The 18153-nt window shown below is 30.7% G+C and overlaps 2 protein-coding genes across 2 annotated transcripts; one reads left to right on the top strand and one right to left on the bottom strand.

Annotated features, from left to right (window-relative positions):
* Window positions 1–393: 393 nt before the first annotated feature.
* On the top strand, window positions 394–3494 carry LOC120080890 (binding partner of ACD11 1). Its single transcript, XM_039035556.1, has 5 exons — window positions 394–567; window positions 1498–1601; window positions 2066–2141; window positions 2415–2498; window positions 2718–3494. The coding sequence occupies exons 1-5, from the start codon at window positions 562–564 to the stop codon at window positions 3282–3284; spliced, it is 837 nt and encodes a 278-aa protein (XP_038891484.1). The 5' UTR covers window positions 394–561; the 3' UTR covers window positions 3285–3494.
* A 103-nt stretch (window positions 3495–3597) lies between these two features.
* On the bottom strand, window positions 3598–8766 carry LOC120080889 (cyclin-SDS). Its single transcript, XM_039035555.1, has 7 exons — window positions 7600–8766; window positions 7330–7497; window positions 6446–6612; window positions 5493–5621; window positions 5143–5323; window positions 4351–4395; window positions 3598–4175 (listed from the first exon to the last, which is right to left on the bottom strand). The coding sequence occupies exons 1-7, from the start codon at window positions 8668–8670 to the stop codon at window positions 4146–4148; spliced, it is 1791 nt and encodes a 596-aa protein (XP_038891483.1). The 5' UTR covers window positions 8671–8766; the 3' UTR covers window positions 3598–4145.
* Window positions 8767–18153: the final 9387 nt, after the last annotated feature.

Consider the following 18153-nt stretch of genomic DNA (forward strand, 5'->3'; position numbering starts at 1 on the left):
ACAATTGGATTGAACACCCTTCACTTGTCAATCACTTTCCATTCTTTTATAGAAATTTGGAAATGAGTTCCAGGTGTCAATACGGGTACGAACCACAAATAAACAACACAAAAAAAATAAAAAATCAAATTATGCCCATTTTTCATATTACCGTTAATTTAATAAGTTTTCCCTAAAATAAAAGCAATCTCAATCCAAATGAGTTGATAAACCCAATCCAAAACTTACAACTTCAATCGGATCGATCAAATCTTCTAAATCATAGATTTTCTCGAACAACCCTAATCTCCATTGTACAAAAAAAAAAAAAAAAAAAAAAAAAAAAAAAAAGGTTAAAATTTAATTTCATCTAGTTGGCTCCGGTTATACCAATATATATATATAAAGTCAACAGTTAAATTTTGTTGTTCAGAATAAATGAAAAAGCTTTGTAATCAAACCGTATCCGTTTCCAGAACTTCCTCAACTCAACCATTTCTTCTCTTCTTCTCTCCGCCGCTGGATCTCTTCAATCATTTCATCATCTTCCTCCGTCTCTAATCTTTCCTTTCATTTTCAGAAATGTCGGTAAGTTCTTCTTCTTCTTCTTCTTCTTCTTCTTCTTCTTCTTCTTCTCCTGTGAAATCTTTGATTCAGATCTGCCGCATTTATGTTTACCATTAGTATTTCTTCTTCTTCTGATCGTCAATTGCGATTTGGGGAAATTTCAATTGAAATGTACAAAATTAGGGTTTTTCCATTTTCAAGATCTCTGGTTTCTGATTACTTCCCGACAAAATTTCACTTACAATTTGAATTTATCAACAAAACACTCTCTTCCTTTATCCCTTCTCTGAATCCTAACTTTTCTTGTTGAACTGAAGTGGAAATTACATTACTGAAATCAATGCTTAACTTTTCTTTTTTCTTTTTGTTATTAATTTTCTGTTTATCAAATCAGCTACCTATATCTCAGCTTAGTTTATGTTTCACTTTGATGATGAACTGAATGTAATCCAAATTATAAACTGTTTAATCACTACCAAACCCCAAAACACATGAATTGATATGTATGATGAAGTTCAACCATTACGTACTGAATGATCGAACCATCGAGTTTTCGAATGGTAATTGCCTAATTGTGATGTCTTATCCACTAAGATATGCTCGAATTGGCTCAAAAATAAGTTTGTAGATATAACATTTTCTTAAGTACTATAGTTATAGAGGTGAAGGATTGAACCATCAACCTTTGAGCTTATATGTTGAATGACATACTTTAGTCTTTTATATTTATCCTTTAGCATTTCTTTTGTATCTAAGTTTAGGGTCTAGAGTTAGAATCCATAACCTTAGGCTTTTAATATCATGTGAAAATACCAATAATTTTCTTTTATAAAAAACCTTAGGTTGATTGGTGAACCCATGTATAATCTTTTAAATATATTCTTAACAAGAACACTTGCATTTCTTTATAATTTTTAATGGTTCTTTTTAATTTTTAAAAATTTCATGTAGATGAGAACTGTCAAGGTCAGCAATATCTCAAAAGTTACTTCTGAGAGAGATATCAAAGAATTCTTCTCATTCTCTGGTGAAATCCTATATGTTGAAATGCAAAGGTTAGTGATACTATTCTATCTTCTTGGTTTATTTGGAAGTCTCATATTGAAGAATTCGATTATTTTAGGTTAAAATACAATTTTGGTCCCTGTATTTTGGAGTTCAATTTTAGATCTCATACTTTCATTTAGTCCCTATACTTTCAATGAATCTCAAGTTTAGTCCCTCAAAGTTAGTTTTTATGGAAAGTGGCTTGATAATAACAATAATTTTCATGATATGTAAATAGGTTTCCAGAATTTATAGTAAAAGTGCTAATAGATAATAATTTTTTTTTAAAGAAAAATTGACAATACACTAGTAGTAGAGACTAAATTTAAGATTTATTGAAAGTATAAGACTAAAATTGGACAGTTGAAAGGACAAGGACTAAAATTGAACAAACTTCAAAATACATGGGCCAAAATGATATTTTAACCTTATTTTTACTATTTTTATTTATTGTTATTATTTTTTGGTGTAGAGAAACTGAAAATACTCAGGTTGCTTATGTTACTTATAAGGATTCTCAAGGAGCTGATACAGCAATACTTTTGACAGTATGTTCCTTTATTAGGCACATTGGTCTCTTTTATTATTATAATTGGGTTAAATTTCAAATTTGGTCCTTATGGTTTAGAAAAACTTAGAATTTAGTCCCTATGATTTATAATTACAACTTAGTTCGTATGGTTTTAAACCGTAGAAACTATTGATGAGGTTTTGTCAAACGATAGGGACTAAATTCTAACTTTCTCTAACTATGGGGACCAAATTTTTAATTTAACCTTATACTCATGTTAGTTTTTTGTTAACCTATCTCTATCTTTCAGGGAGCAAAAATTGGTGATTTGTCTGTAACAATTACTTTGGTCGAGAATTACCATCTTCCGCCTGAAGCAATGTCATCAATCCTGGTAATTCCCCCATGAATATGAGCATAAAATGTCTCGTGTTCCATTGTTGTCGTCCCTTGAATTTATACACACAAACGAATTACGTTATTTGATTTGAAATCTTGCATGTTGTCTGATGGATCTTAATGATGAAATGGAAGCATCTAAAAATTAAGTACCTGTCTTTGTCTTCAAAGAGGTATTTCAAATTGTTTCTTAAATTGTAATGATCTTTTGAAGGATAAAAAGCAAACGGTTATCGGGATTGCTCCGAATCAGGCTGAAGATGTTGTAAGTACAATGCTTGCTAAGGGTTTCATCTTGGGGAAGGATGCTCTAAACAAAGCAAAAGCATTCGACGAACGACTTCAATTGACATCAAATGCTTCAGCAACCGTCGCTTCCATTGACCGCAAGATGGGAATAACCGAAAAAATAACCGCAGGGACAGCAGTAGTGAATGAAAAGGTCAGGGAGATGGATGAAATGTTCCAAGTTACAGAAAAGACGAAATCCGCCCTTGCAGTTGCCGAGCAGAAGGCAACGAGTGCTGGAACTGCACTTATGAGCAATTATTATGTGTTAACTGGAGCAGCATGGTTTTCAAATGCTGTTACTGCAGTTACAAAAGCTGCTGAGGAAGTGACCCAAATGACAAAGGTAAAAGTCGAGAAAGCCGAGGAGGAGAAAAAGGAGAGTATATACCGCGAAAGAACTGGGATCATCAATAACTTCGCCGAGCTCCATCTCGACGAGCCTTTACCCGGGGAGCCTGCTATTGTTCCAGTTAATTCAGCAGATAGATAGATAGACAGTAAGTTGGTGAAATTCATATGCATGAAGAAAAACCTACACTTGTGAATTACAATGCTTCTTCTTCCCCACATTGTTGTATGATATTATACATTTTCATTTAGAGGTGCTCCAATTACAGAGTTTACTTCTTTCTACAGTTGTTCCTTCTCTGGATGTTGAAATGTTGTGACATTCTTTTGAGTAGAAAAATTGCTTATTGAATACTTGATAGTATACTGTTTAATTCAACTTTTGTAATTTATAAATATATTCCAAGTTTCTTTTAATTTTAGGTAATGTGAATTGGCATATTTTGAAAGGAAGATGGGTAATTTTATTGTATTTTTGTCTCATCCCATGTTTAAAGTTCTTTTAGGAAGTTAGGACTTGTTTTGAATGATTTTTCAATGAAAATCAAACAATGAGTGCGAAACCTAATAAGATGGCTCGACTCATTTGTCAATTGCAACTACAAGAAGAATGCTTGGGAGTGACATTCATGGCTTACATTTTAGCTAGATTGGTCGAGCATTGAAAATCTCATTGTAATCATTGTTTCGTTACAACCTCTAATTCAACACTAAATACACAAATGACACCGACGAATTAGGTCTTGGTTAGGTTCTTGACTCAATCTTTGTCTAAAAATTTGAAGAAAAAAAACTATAGGATCATTTGGCCAAAAAGAGATTTTTGACAATCCATCAAAATTTTCATTTTGTTGGTGATAGAATGGAAGAGAATTGAATGTCTTACCGATGAAACAGAAATTGCTTTTTTCAGGCTGGTCTTAAGTGGTGAGGAAGGAAGAATATGTCAAAAGGCCAATGAAACAGAAATTGCTTTTTCTGCTGTTAGGATTTGATGCTTCCATCATAAAAACTTCAATAGCCACTCCAAGCTCTGTTAAAATTTAATATAGTGTCAGTAACTTTGGTTTTAAATAAGGTCGGTTGTTCGGATTGACTTTTTAAATGATTAAAAAGGTGTTATTTTTAAATACTTAAAAAATCAATATAAATAGATCTAAGTAGTTTTATGTAATGATAAATCAGTTTTTCTAGTTGATTATTTATACCTCGATACATTCGGGCAGATCGTCGCTTTCTGTTCTGACATGCGTCTGCAAAACCAGAATGCAGCAGATATTATAAGATAGTTCCATAGAAAGTTTAGTGTTATTTCTATTATTGTAGATTTCGAAAGAAATTGCATGGTAATAGTAGTAGTTTTCAAAAAGATTGCGAGTGGATATATATCTTTTTTTATTGATTCAATGAGAATAGCAGAAGGCTGAGATTTTGGTCATGGAAGGGTTTCAGAGAACAGGAGACCTTCCTCAAGTTAGTAAGAAATATTCAGGGAGATTAACAACAGAAATTTCACTATTACCCATTTGGAACCATTTTGTTTTTTAAAATTAAGTTTATAGATCTACTTCTACGTCAAAAATTCTTCTTTTGTTATCTACTTTCCACCAATTATTTAAAAAATCAAGCTAAAATTTGAAAACTAAAAAGAGTAGTTTTTAAAAAGTTGTTTTATTTTTGGAATTTGATTGAGAATTCAATCATTGTACTTAGAAGGATGTAAACCATTAACAATTGTGAATGAAATAAACTTAATTTTCAAAAACAAAAACAAAAAACTAAATGGTTACACATTTAGATTATGCTGTAACCTAAATGAACAAACACTGTAACCTAAATATGAAATTTATAAGTGTACTGATAATTGGATTTAGATTATGCTGTTTTCGTAAAACTTTAAATTTTCTTCTAGATTTCAAAATACTTGTTTATTTGTTCTATTGGGTAAATATATTGATAAAGAAGGAGTTCTCTCTCGAGCAGGTATTTGTATTTAGTACCTCAATGACTCGTTGACTTGGTGCATCTTGTTTTTCTCCTAAGGACGCCAAGATGACAACCGCAGCTGCAATAGTTGAAGGGAAATAACAAAATTGGACTTTGTCTGAAAGAACAAGCTCCGCGAAGTTCTTAGCTCGATTCTCCAAATCCAAGTCAGCTCCAGCAGCTTTCAGGTAGAACCTAAGATAATTTTCAAACACCCATTATCAAACGAAAATTAAATAAAGCATGCTATTCGCAGTAGATTCAAATTGTTGATGGAAGGAGTTTATTAACAATGGATGCACGAAGGGGATTGGAAAACTTTGTCTTTCCCATAAACGATCAAGTTAGTGAAAGGAAGATGTACCACAAGAAGTTGTAAACAGTTGGCAAGAAACAATGGAACTGTAGGACTTCTTCAACAAGCCATTCCATGCCAACAACTTCAGATCTTCTGTACGTGTTGCTCCCTACGCGGATATTCCTTTGCTGCACCCTGAAGTGCCCAAAAATAAAACCAATTAGTAGAGTACTATCATAGATTAAAAGTATATCCACCAAGCTGGAGGCACCCACCAGCTTAACTACCTTCTCAATTCTCAAGTTCTCTTTGATGAAACAGACAAATCATTATTTAACACTTTGCATGTAAATTACAAGTCATAGATAAGTGAAGACTAGATAATAGGAAGTTTGAGAAAGAAAAGAGAAGAAAAAGAATTGTTTTACATTTGACTGGACTTAAAGCTCTATATATCATCATTTTATTGTCTGATGGTCTGACCAGGTGATAGAAGTGGTTCGCTATATATTGTTTTCTTGGTGGTTCTTCGGTCTCTTCTGTGCACATGAGTTGTTAACTCAAGAACTGGAAGATATTGTTATGGCAAATTTCGACTACAGTACCATACGAGTGGTGTGCATCGACACTAATATATGGCCTATTATTTGTCACATAATTGCTATAAGAGGACCTACGATATAATCACAACGTTATTTTGTCCATGTAAACGCAAAGATTTCAGGCCTGACACGTGGAACTTAAGAAAAACATTCAAGACTATAAGATTCAAGTTCTTCTATACAGTTTTTTCTGATTATTATTTCTAGTACTAATTAGCATTTGAACCCAACTTACTGAATTTTACACCCTTGGATTGAGACAAGAAGACCAATTGGCATACAGTTTGGTTTCCTAGCAGTATTCATCATATATAGACTAACGCAGTTAAGTACAAGTTATAGTAGATAAGGAACCATACTTGTTATATAAGTAAAACCGAGATGGAGACAAATAGACAAGAGAGATTCAAAAGTTACCAGCTGTATGACTGATTTTCTTCAATTCTAGTCGCCAAAGTTAGACAGGCTATGCCCAGAATTTGAAGTTGTCTTCCAGCTTTGAAGAATCCTTTGCTCAGAAACTGGTCAAAGAGGGCAACTCCTAGAAATGTCGTCTCCTGATGAAGTTTCGAATCTCTCGATCGCTGCATCATTCAACAAAATAAAGCTACATAATGTAAATAAGTTTGACCTAACTGATTGATGACAAGCCTTAACGCATGAAAAGGAATTAAAAGAGATTATAAAGAACGTATTCCATGAACTAGAACAGATGATGAAAATGCAACTATATTGAAGTCTTCCTAAGAAAATCCTAACATCCACTAGCAGTTATAAATCTGCATACTATTATTAAGATAAAAATACAGATAATGTATCCAAGCAGAAGTAAGAAATGAAATGAAAAATCAGTTAAACTTGGCTAATTCAAGATGCCTTGTGTGTGTGGTAGGCCTCATTCGTTAGAAAGAGCTTATAACAACGAGATGTAACAGGTGCAAAATCATGAACTGCTGGCTTTAAGTAGCGAAAAGTATGATCATAGTAATGACTTTGTAATTCTCATTAGTAAATCACATTGTTAGGATTGCCAATTCCAAGAAATTAAGTACATTGTTGGACAAAGTTTCATATCAAATAAGGCAAGGGAACTCATTTTATGACATGTTAAGAACTAATTAGCGATGCAGTTCAAATTGAAATATGATAGACAGTGCCTCAAACTATCTCTATATACTATACAGTTCCAATTTCTCAGAATACCAAAGCTATTAACGATGAAATTGGAAGACCGTTGCAATATCTCATGCTAATTCAAGAATTATTGAGAGAAACACGGTGGTTTGAAATCAAGGACTTACTTCAACCATCCATTGGATCATATTTGACCGTTGCTGGAGAATGAGATCGCCATAATCCGTCGTGGACCGATACTCCTCTATGTAGTCGCGAATAATCAATTGGCGTCTTTCTCTATTTCTGATCATTCGATAGGCTTGTTCATCGTCCAATTCTTCGAATCTCAAAATCTAATTTAAAATCAATTAAATAAAAAATATATATAAGTTGTTTGATTAGCTGCAGGTTTGCGGCAAATGAAACGCCAAGAAAGAATGAAAATAGCGAATTACCGTAGATTGATCTACTTTCTCTTCTTCAATAGACGAGCTAGTTCGGATGTCTGGAGAGGCATTTAAGCTTAGAAATTCGCGTCTGTACTGCAGCAACATGCTAAATGTTGACGAAGGAGCTGCGTCTTCGTTCGATTTCTCTGAAAATTCGCTTCCGGATTCCAAAAAAATTGAAGGAGTGTAATCTGAGCAGTCCGCATCGGATGTCTCCAATAGAATAGCTGACTGAAGCTCGGACAACGCCTGGCTAGAGTATTCCGAAACATCCTCGTAAGAGAATTGCTCCGTGCAAGCAAGATCCGATTCAAAGTTCAAGCTGTTAGGCCACTGTTCTATTGTCGAATCCGACTTCGAAACAGCGAAAGTTTCATTGATCTCATTTCTCGGTAGCTCTGGTAACTGAAATTCCCATAGTCTATTATCTTCAATTTCTAATCCTTTCTCTTCGAACGAACAAACACTCTGAAAGATAGATTCAGCGCAAGACTCCACACAAGGAGTGAGTGGCACAGCTCGCTTTCCACAAAGCTTCGACGAGACATCAGCATCCGTCAATTGAAACGTCACAACTCCGTTGTCCGCTTGATCGATTGGATCTTCATTTTTGTCAATAGTTCTCCTAAAATCGCTCCTACTCATTAACCTCGAGCTAGTGCTTTGTCCGAGAACACCAAAATCAACTCCAGAATTTGATTCAACACAAGAAGATTCAGACACTTCCACATTACTCCCTACTCCAACCTCCTTCTTCGAAGCTACATCCAAATTAACTCCAACCGAATCAAATCGTCTCTTCCTCAAATTCGGCTTCTGAAATCCAAAACACGCGTTGAGTTGGCTAGAAACCTCAGGTCCGGCTGCGTTGAAGGAAGTGGAGCTGGATTCTGCGGCAGCAAAGGAAGAAGAATCAAAAGCAAAGGTGTTAGAAGGAGCAGGGGAATCGGAGTCCAAAGAGCAGAAAAAAGGAGAAATCCGAGGGCGTTTGCGGCGTGGAAGCTGAGAACGGAGCTTCTTCTTCGGCGGAGAGTGGGATTCTTGTTTAGGATTTGGCCTTCGCTTCTTGGACTTCATCGGAGGAAGATGAAGATGAAGATGAGTTTCGTGATGGAAAGCAGAGCAGTTATGGAAGTTAGGAAGCGAAAAAGAGAAATGTGAATTGGAAGTGAGATTTTTGGAGAGGGTCCCTCACTGTCGCCTCCTCGTGCTAATGTAATAAATAATTATTCTCTGAAATATCATTTTGCCCCTCTATTATGAGACTTTTTCAGTTTTAGTCCTCTGACTTTCAAATATTCAATTTTAATTTCTACGACATCGTTTGAAGCAAGAAGTGAAATACATATTTGGGAGTGATTTTGAAAGGGTTAAATATCTTATTCAAAATCATTGAAATTCATATCTAACCAATCAAAGTTAATTTAGTATTTAATTTTACATTTTTAAATATAATTTTCATACCATCAAAATTGGTTTTAGATCACTAAGATCCCGTTTAGTAATTATTTTGTTTTTTTTAAATTAAGTCTATGAACACTACTCTCACCTCCAAATTTCTCTTTTGTTATCTACTTTTTAGTCTTTCACCAATGGTTTAAAAAACTAAGCCAAATTTTGAGAACTAAAAAAAGTAGTTTTCAAAAAGTGGTTTTTGTTTTTGAAATTTGGCTAAGAATTAAACTATTGTACTTAAAATATGTAAATTATTATAAGGAATGTGGATGAAATAGATTTAATTTTTAAAAACAAAAATAAAAAAATCAAATAGTTACCAAACGGAACCTAAACGAATGTTCAAGAGTGATTTAAAAAATAATAAAAGTGATTTTTATTTTAGAATTACCATCAAATATGTCCTAAATTGTTTGATTGTGGGGTCCACATTACAAAAAGTTGATAAGTTATAAAATTGATGTTATTTAGCTACAGAGGCCCACACAAACTCTTTGAACCAAACATGTGATATATTTCAATAAATCTTAAATTTAATTTCTACGTCTAGTCTTTTAGTTTATAATATTATTTTTTTATTGACATTTGAAATTTCTATAATATTATGAGAAAAAAGAAAAAGAAAACACGAAACATCGCTAATATAAATATAATATAAATGATTAACATGCTAATTTAATTTAAAAGCATAAATATTTATTTATCAATTTTTTTTTTTATAAATTTCTTGTTTTTATACTATTTCTAGAAATATTTATCGACATTTTAAACCTTGGTTAATAGTTAATTTTATAAAAAAAAAAATCTATTATCTATAAGTCTTTTCTTCTTTTCTTTATAAACTTTTTTAAATATATCCCCCTAATGTAATTTCTCAGATCAAAATTATAATTATTATTTAATCAATTTTGACAAAAATTAACTCTTGACTAAATTTAATACTTGTTAAAAAAATATACAGATTAAAATTAGATATTTAAAACCACATGTACTAAAATTAAAATAATGCGTAAATATGGAGACTAAAATCGTATTTTAACCGGAATAATTAAATCACAAGTAAATATCAAGCGGCAGCCGTCTTCCTCCTATCTCTGTTTTGTGTAGGTAGGGACCTATTATAAGAGGGCTATGGCTTCTATGGGCTTTTTGGGCCCATCTGTTGGCCCTCTAAATTGAGCCCATTACCATTTCTCCATGGTGAACGTCGCAATGACTTTCTCGTCCTTGCTTTCTATTTCATTCTTCACCGTTACAAAATATATTAAAAAATAAAATAAGAAAAAACAAGAATAAAGACGAGAAATTCTCATTTTAGTTCAATTCGAAATATTTTTTCTATTTCCATTCCCCTCTCTATTTAAGGATAGGTTCTCGCAAGACTCTGTCCTCACATAGAGAATGGACATTTCTATCTTTACACTAGTTAAGTTGTTTCAATTTTTAGCCTAAATTTTTTATTTCATTAATTTAGACTTTAAATTTATCCAAGTGTTGCAACTTTTACCCTCTATTCAAAATTTACTAATATTAATATAAGATAATTCGAAAACTCAAAAGAAAAAAACACACTAGTTTGGACAAGTTTTGCATTACAAATAGTTTGATTAATGCACATAATCAATCATTAAATAATGTTACAAAAACTTACAAATTTCAATAAACTACAAAAAATTTGATATTGCTTTTGCCTAAGTCCTATCAATTGCATACTAAATGTATATCTTATAATTTTTTGGACATGAACCATCTTGAATTTAGCTCAAAATTTAGACATATATCATCAAAAAATTTCTTTTTAATTAAAACTGATATTTCCCCTAGAACTTTAAAATATTTTCGACCATAAAAAAAAGAAGATAATACACCATTTTAATAAAATATCTACAAACCTATGGATTGTTGCTAAACATTTATGTATTTATATTTTTGTATTATGTTATTTTTCTTCCAGTATGCTATGATTATTTTTTTGTACTCGAAACCATAAATAACTTGATCACTAATACATATTAGATGTTATTTAAGCTATGTTCACTTTGGAATCATGCTATAATGTTAATATATTCTTTACCATTATCGTTAAGGCTGATTATGCATCCGTTTTTTTTAATATTTATTTACCTTAAAATGTGTCTAATAAATTTCTAAACACTATTTGTTTTAAAAAAGGAGAAAAAAAGAGAGAAAATCTTCAACACTTTTTTTATACTCATTTCTAAAAATTTAATTTGTGTGCCAAAGTGTATTTCAATAATGTATTTTCTTTTAAGACTCGTATGTTTGGTTACACTCAAAAGTGTGTTTATATGCAAATTTATTTGGTTTACTCGCATACAAAATGATTCTACAAATGTCAAATTACTATACAAGACACAACTATAAAACAATATAAACCATTAACTTTAAATTTATATTTAAAACACTATGACTAGTCGATCACTATTGATGGTAAGTAGAGTGGTTGTCGATGGTTGTTACCAACATGAGGTGGTACTGGATTGTCACTGGCAGTAGGTGACGATGCCACTGGTAATGGTTGTTTGTTGCGGATGACGATGGTGGTTATCGAAAGTTGCCAATATCTATTGTTAATTACTGTCGATAGTGGGCGACTTGATCGTTAATGGTTCCTAGTGGTAAATGACAATAGTTATCAATGGTAGTTTCCTGTGATGGCAGCCATGGAAAAGTAAAGTAGTGTAAAAATATTATTGTCATTTTTCATATATCATGAAAATCTAGATTCAAGTATTTCCGTAAAATAACCTAGGCTAACCCTAAATTTGTAATTAACCGTAATTAAATACTTTCCTACCCGAGATGATTATTATTATTTTTTTATTTTTTATTTTTTTAAGGTTGGATTACGCAAGTGTTTTTCAAATATGCATGGTAGTTTATTGTATTATTATGGGTTAATTAGATTTTTGAAGTGAAATTTCATTTTAATTAGGTAAGAGGGGGTGTTTTCAACTTATTTAGGCAAAATAGGGTGTTTTTTTGTCTTTATCCAAATGTCTCTTTTTGGATTATTTTATTATTTTTTCAATTCATTAAAAAAAATAAAATAAAATAATAGACACGACTTTTGTCTTCTTCCGTTGTTTTCTTCCCATTCATTTCTAACTTAAAACCCCAAAAATCCCCTTCATTTCTTCATCTTCTTCCTTTACAAATAACAAACACTCAAGAATCCTATTTTTTTCCCTTTATTTCTCCACCTTCTTCTTTATTTTCAAATACTGATCTGCCTTCATTTTCAAACACCCAAGAATCAAACTTCCATCTTCATGTTTTCTCCTCATATTTTCTTCTCATTTCAAATTTAACGGCCATCGCAATTTCCACCTTCATATTATTAATTTGTTTCAGTGTGGTATTTTATTTGGTAAGTTGATATATTTTTGTTATTTAACAAAAAATTAAGTTTTTTATAATCTTTACTGATTTTTTTAATGTTTATTTTGTTTACAGTAGATATTATATTAAAAAAAAGTTCTACAAATTATCATTAAAAGTTTTTTTTTGGTAAGGTGCAATATTTTTCTTTTAATAAGTTGATATATTTTTTTATAGTGGGTTAATTTCTTTTGTATTGATTCTCATACTTTTTTTTATATTGGTTTAATTTCATAGATTTTCATAAGAGAGAATTACATATGATTAACATTGTATTATATATGTTCGGGTTGACTATTAAAAATAGCTTATTAGACTTCTAAATGATTCTAGATCTTTTAAAAAAATTTACTAAATCAATGACCTAATAAATTCAAAATCAAATGTAATAACAGGTTAATTGGAAAAATAAGGTACTTTACAAATATAATTAGACAAAAAAACACTTTTAAAACTATTTAGATAAATAGGGTATTATTTTTTTTTCATATTGAAATGATTAGCTTTGAAAGAGAAAAATTTTACATTTGAAATCATTAATAATTTATTTTTCTCTTTTTTTTTAGCATCATACGTAAGAGAAAAATAATAAAAATCACATTTTCGATATCTTTTAGCATCACATATAAAATGAAAGATTTTTTTACAAGAAAAAAAAATCACATTTTCTCCATACTTTTAGTAAAAATAATCTAACTCAAATTTTTAAAAATCAAAATTTATCTTTAATTCACGTTCAAAGAAAAAAATCTAATATTATCTAAAAAACTACCATTCACATCAAATACCTATCTATATCTATCACATGTAAAAGAAAAAAGGTTTGCAATTAGGAGCATAATCAAACATCTTTTTTTATTTTGCCAAGATTTTAAAATTTATTAGTAGTTTTAAATGTAAAATTAAGAATATGTTCCTAATGAAAAAAAAATAGTGATATTACTTTATTTTGTGGAGAAAAGAAAAAAAAACTAAAACGAATTAAAGAAAGAAAATGAAATCTTAAAATAGATATTTAAATAAGAATTTAAAGTTAATAGTGGTATTGGTGTAAATTACATCCTTATTTATTTATCTAATGAGTAAATGTTTATATCTTATAACTATTATTCAAAGTAATGTAACAAATCAAGCATTAAATTCTACACAAACCTATGCTATTAAATGTTTAATGATAAATGGATTAAAACAAAAATAAATATGGAATAGGATTTTAACGTCAAATTTATATCTTCAGTTTTCTAGAGTCTATATTATTGAAAAGAGATTAGATGATATTGAACAAACCTAAAAATTAAAAATTAGTGAAATCCCATGTGACTGACTTAGGAAAATTAAAATATATATATATATATACATACATACATATAAACGTTTTATTTTATAATGGATTAATTGGAGAATTTATTTTATAGTGGATTAATGTAAAATGTCCATAATTTTGTATTAATTTTTTTTTTTTGTTTACAGTGGCTATTATTTCTGAGAAAAACTCTACAATCAAGTCATTCAAAGGTTATATATATAGTTATTTACTATTATTTGGAATGATGTATTGATTATTGAATATTGAATGTTTGAATGTTAATGTTATTGTTAGTATTATTGTTATTGTTGTTGATATATTTATGGTTTATCTAGTCAATTTATCTTGGATTATTTATCTTAATATTATAAATTTTATGATAATCAAAAAACAAAGATTCATGTCAATATAAAAGAATATTTATCATTGATTTATGGTCAAATGATGACGCATGTCTTTATTAACAATATTCATCATGATTTTGTATCTACTTATTATTATTATTATTTTGTTAAAGGTGGATATTATTTAAAAAAACATTCCTTTATTTTTTAAAAAAACATTCCTTTATAAAAATAGTAATAACACATTAATATAGTTTTTATGGGATCAGATGGACGAGGGTGTTATCATAAGGCCATAAATGACTCAGTTTAGTACTTACAATGCAGCCATAGATCCGAAGCTGTTTGGGAAGACGAGCATATTGGTGTTATCCATTGTTGGTGACGAGAGGCTCTTATTCGAAGGCAAGAGGACCCAGACCCTCGTATATTGAATTATCTACGAGCTGCATGATTATTCAGAGTCTCTTGTATCAAATTTATACAACTAGACTGGCATCTGATAACGACATTAGTAGAATGATGGCGGTAGGAGACACACACTTTCCACATATTGCATGGAGAGTGTACGATTACACTTCAAGATGTAGCTATCCAATTTGGACTACCGATTAATGGAAGACCATTGATCGGGTCACTAAATTATGACTGTGAACAACTTTATGCCTTTCTTTTAGGCGTAACCATGAATGACGCCGTTCTTAAGGGAGGTCGTCTTAGCCTGCCATGGTTAGCTGACCAATTTAACAACTTTGCCTATCTACCAGATAATGCAGATGAAAAGGAACTGCAACGATATGCTCGAGCATATATTCTCACGTTGATTGGAGGATTGGTATTTCCCAACAAATCCAACAGTAGAGTGTACCTAATGTATCTTTCTCTCTTAATAGATTTTGATGTTGCCGGGACTTACAGTTGGGGGCTGAATGTCTTGCATGGTTATATAGGCAACTATGCAAGGGTGTAGTTATAGATGACAAAGACATTGCAGGCCCACTTCTATTGCTGCAGATTTGGGCATGGGATCGATTTCCTCTTTTAGCACCTCGATAACTCCATCGATATGAGAACAACTTAGATGACAGACCACTTGCAGTATGGTAAGCATATTTACCTTATTATTGTTGTGTTCATTATAAAATACTAATAGCTAAAATTCAAGTTCTGATTGTTGTAGATGGAATGACAACTATTCTATAATTAGAGCACCGACACATGTTCTAGTACAGTATAGGTACATATTAGATACGCATATGGTTAACCAGGTAATATTTTATTCATTCATATATCATATATTGATAATGTTTCAATCTTCTGGTTCATTCATATTTTGATACATATGCATGCAAATTATTTGGGTCATCTCATTCAACTATTGTCATCATATTGTCTCAATGGTAATGAGATATGGATATCCAGATGTCCACTCATATGTTTTTTCGTTGTAGAGTGACATCACCCAGATCGTGTGATGTGTCAATTTGGGATGTTGCAACAAATTCCTCAACCTTGTAATACAGACGTCCGACCCCATTCACATGATCTAAGGGGCAGGCATGAGCGACACTGGATTGCATATTTGGCTCCTCAAATTTCAATCTAGAAAAATCATCAAAGTTTGGTTGTTAATGGACCTCCTATTAACAATGGTGTAGATATTGAGCCTGGATATATTGAATGGTATTCCACTGTGAGCAGGCGATACATGACAAAAGCATGAGTATCCTATCACTTGTTAGTATGAGTTTATTGTTTACAAGGATTGTTTGATTTTATTTCTTCATTTCACACCAAAATAAATTTTAAAGTCATTAACTTGTTCAATTATTTTTCAGGCCAAGCTTCCAAATTTTACATTATCTGCTAAAAGAACCTTATGTAGACTCACCTCTATATATCGAGTGCGATATTTCGATGGTGATGTTCTAATGGAAGAACAAAGTGATCCAACAAGACATCAGGATGTTCCTATTCGACCTAATGTTTGGAATGAATATCCAACAACCCCACTCGATCATTTTACACATACTTCTATGATGTCCTCTCCCTCAACATTTGAATTTTTTCCAACAACTCTCAGTACACTAAGTATGGAAGAAGGACAAACTTCACATGTCCATCCAGATGTCCATGACCAGTATGTGACATACCGACATCGTGGTGAGGGTATACACTTTACAGAGGAAAGCCAACCATCAAGTGTAAGAGGTCGTGGCAATCGTGGCCACTATGTGACTCAACATGATCGATCTAGGTGTAATAGAGGATCTTCTTCTAGTCGTGAATAAAGAAAATTATACATATAATTAAATTTATTAATGAAATTCAAACACGAAAATGCACTTGCAGTCTACAATACATCCTAAAGAACCTTGAATATTATTTACAATAGTTGAAAATTAATATTTATATTTTTGCATAAGTTTCTAACAACTTTAAACAAAAACAATAATTTGAAATTAAAAATTAATATTGAATATATCAAATCAATCATAGAAATTTCTTAATCTCAAAGTAACATTATTGTTTATACTGTTAAAAAACTAGTAATATTACTATTAAAATAAAAAACGAGATTAGTGAGATAGTTGATTGTAGGTAACAATGATTTAGAATTAAACAAATGAAATATTATTAATCGTAAAAAAACATAAGTAATGAAAGAGTTGATTTTAGGATTGTTAAAAGAATGAAAAAAATAAAAGTCAATTTTTTTATTATTATTATTTATGAATGCGTCTCTCATTCTTCTTATTATTTTTTTAAAGAATGCATCTCTTGAAGAGACACATTCTTTTTTTTTTTAATGAATTCATGCGCGGAAAAAAATAATAAAATAATCCAGCATGTGTCTCTTGAGAAAGACAGAAAAAATACCCCTTTTACCTAAATAAGTTGAAAACACCCCTTTTACCTAATTAAAATGAAATTCCACCCCCAAAAATCTAATTAACCCTATTATTTATCATTATTTTTTAATTAAGGGAAATTTTCTAACTTACTATTATTATTATTATAAAATATTAACCATGGCGTGTTTACGATTTGAAGGATTGAGGGCATTATTGATCTTGGATATTCTTTGGTTATTAATGTTGAAATATTTGAGTTATATGATATTGGAAATAAATATTTGATTTATGATGGGTTCATTATTATTATTATTATTATAGGCAAAATATTTTATTTATGATGGGTTCATTATTGTTGTTATTATTATTATTATTTTAGGCGGATGGGTTCATTATATTATTAGTAATTGGATGATAAATAGTTTGTTATTTAATCGTGATTGTTTTGGATTATAATTTGTTGTTTAATCATGCTTGTTCTGTATTATGTCATATTAAATTGAATTATAAAAAAGGATATCCACATGTATTAATTATTTATTTGTTGAATATAATGCATGTGTTTACCAAATTTATGGCAGTTAGAAAGTGTGACATGAAGTATCCAAATTTAGTGGAGATTCAAAAATACATTTTAAATTTGAAATGTATTTAATTTAAATGAAGGTTGTATTTATACGGGTATACTACTGATACACTTTATTATTTTTTTCTTGAGTATAATACACTTCACTATTTCATACTTTATATAATTGAAATGAGTGATGTCTACTAAAATGCATGTTTTATGGAGGTTAATAAATCGATGTTATACCTAAATGATGAACGAGTGCTGATATAATATTGATATACTCAATTTATTACTAAAATGCACGTGCTATGAATGTCGATACAACCATACTAAGTTTTTATTTAGAAAAAAAGAAGATTAACTCCCCCTTAGGTGAGTTATTCGGACTTAAAAGGCATAAGTTATCGAGTAAAAAAACATGTGTTCAATGTTCTATTAGATAGTTTTATGAGTCATCTTATGTAAAGATAAGTTAAATATGTGTCTTAGCCTTGATTAGTGAAATAATATAACATATGTACAATAAATAGTCAAATTATGAGTTAGTTTTATGTTTTTATGTCATCGGTAGAAAACTATAAAAAAATGTGCCCAAAATGCGACTGCAAGCTTTTAGATGACAGAATA

Source organism: Benincasa hispida, chromosome 7, assembly GCF_009727055.1.
Source record: "Benincasa hispida cultivar B227 chromosome 7, ASM972705v1, whole genome shotgun sequence".
NCBI classification, from domain to species: domain Eukaryota; kingdom Viridiplantae; phylum Streptophyta; class Magnoliopsida; order Cucurbitales; family Cucurbitaceae; genus Benincasa; species Benincasa hispida.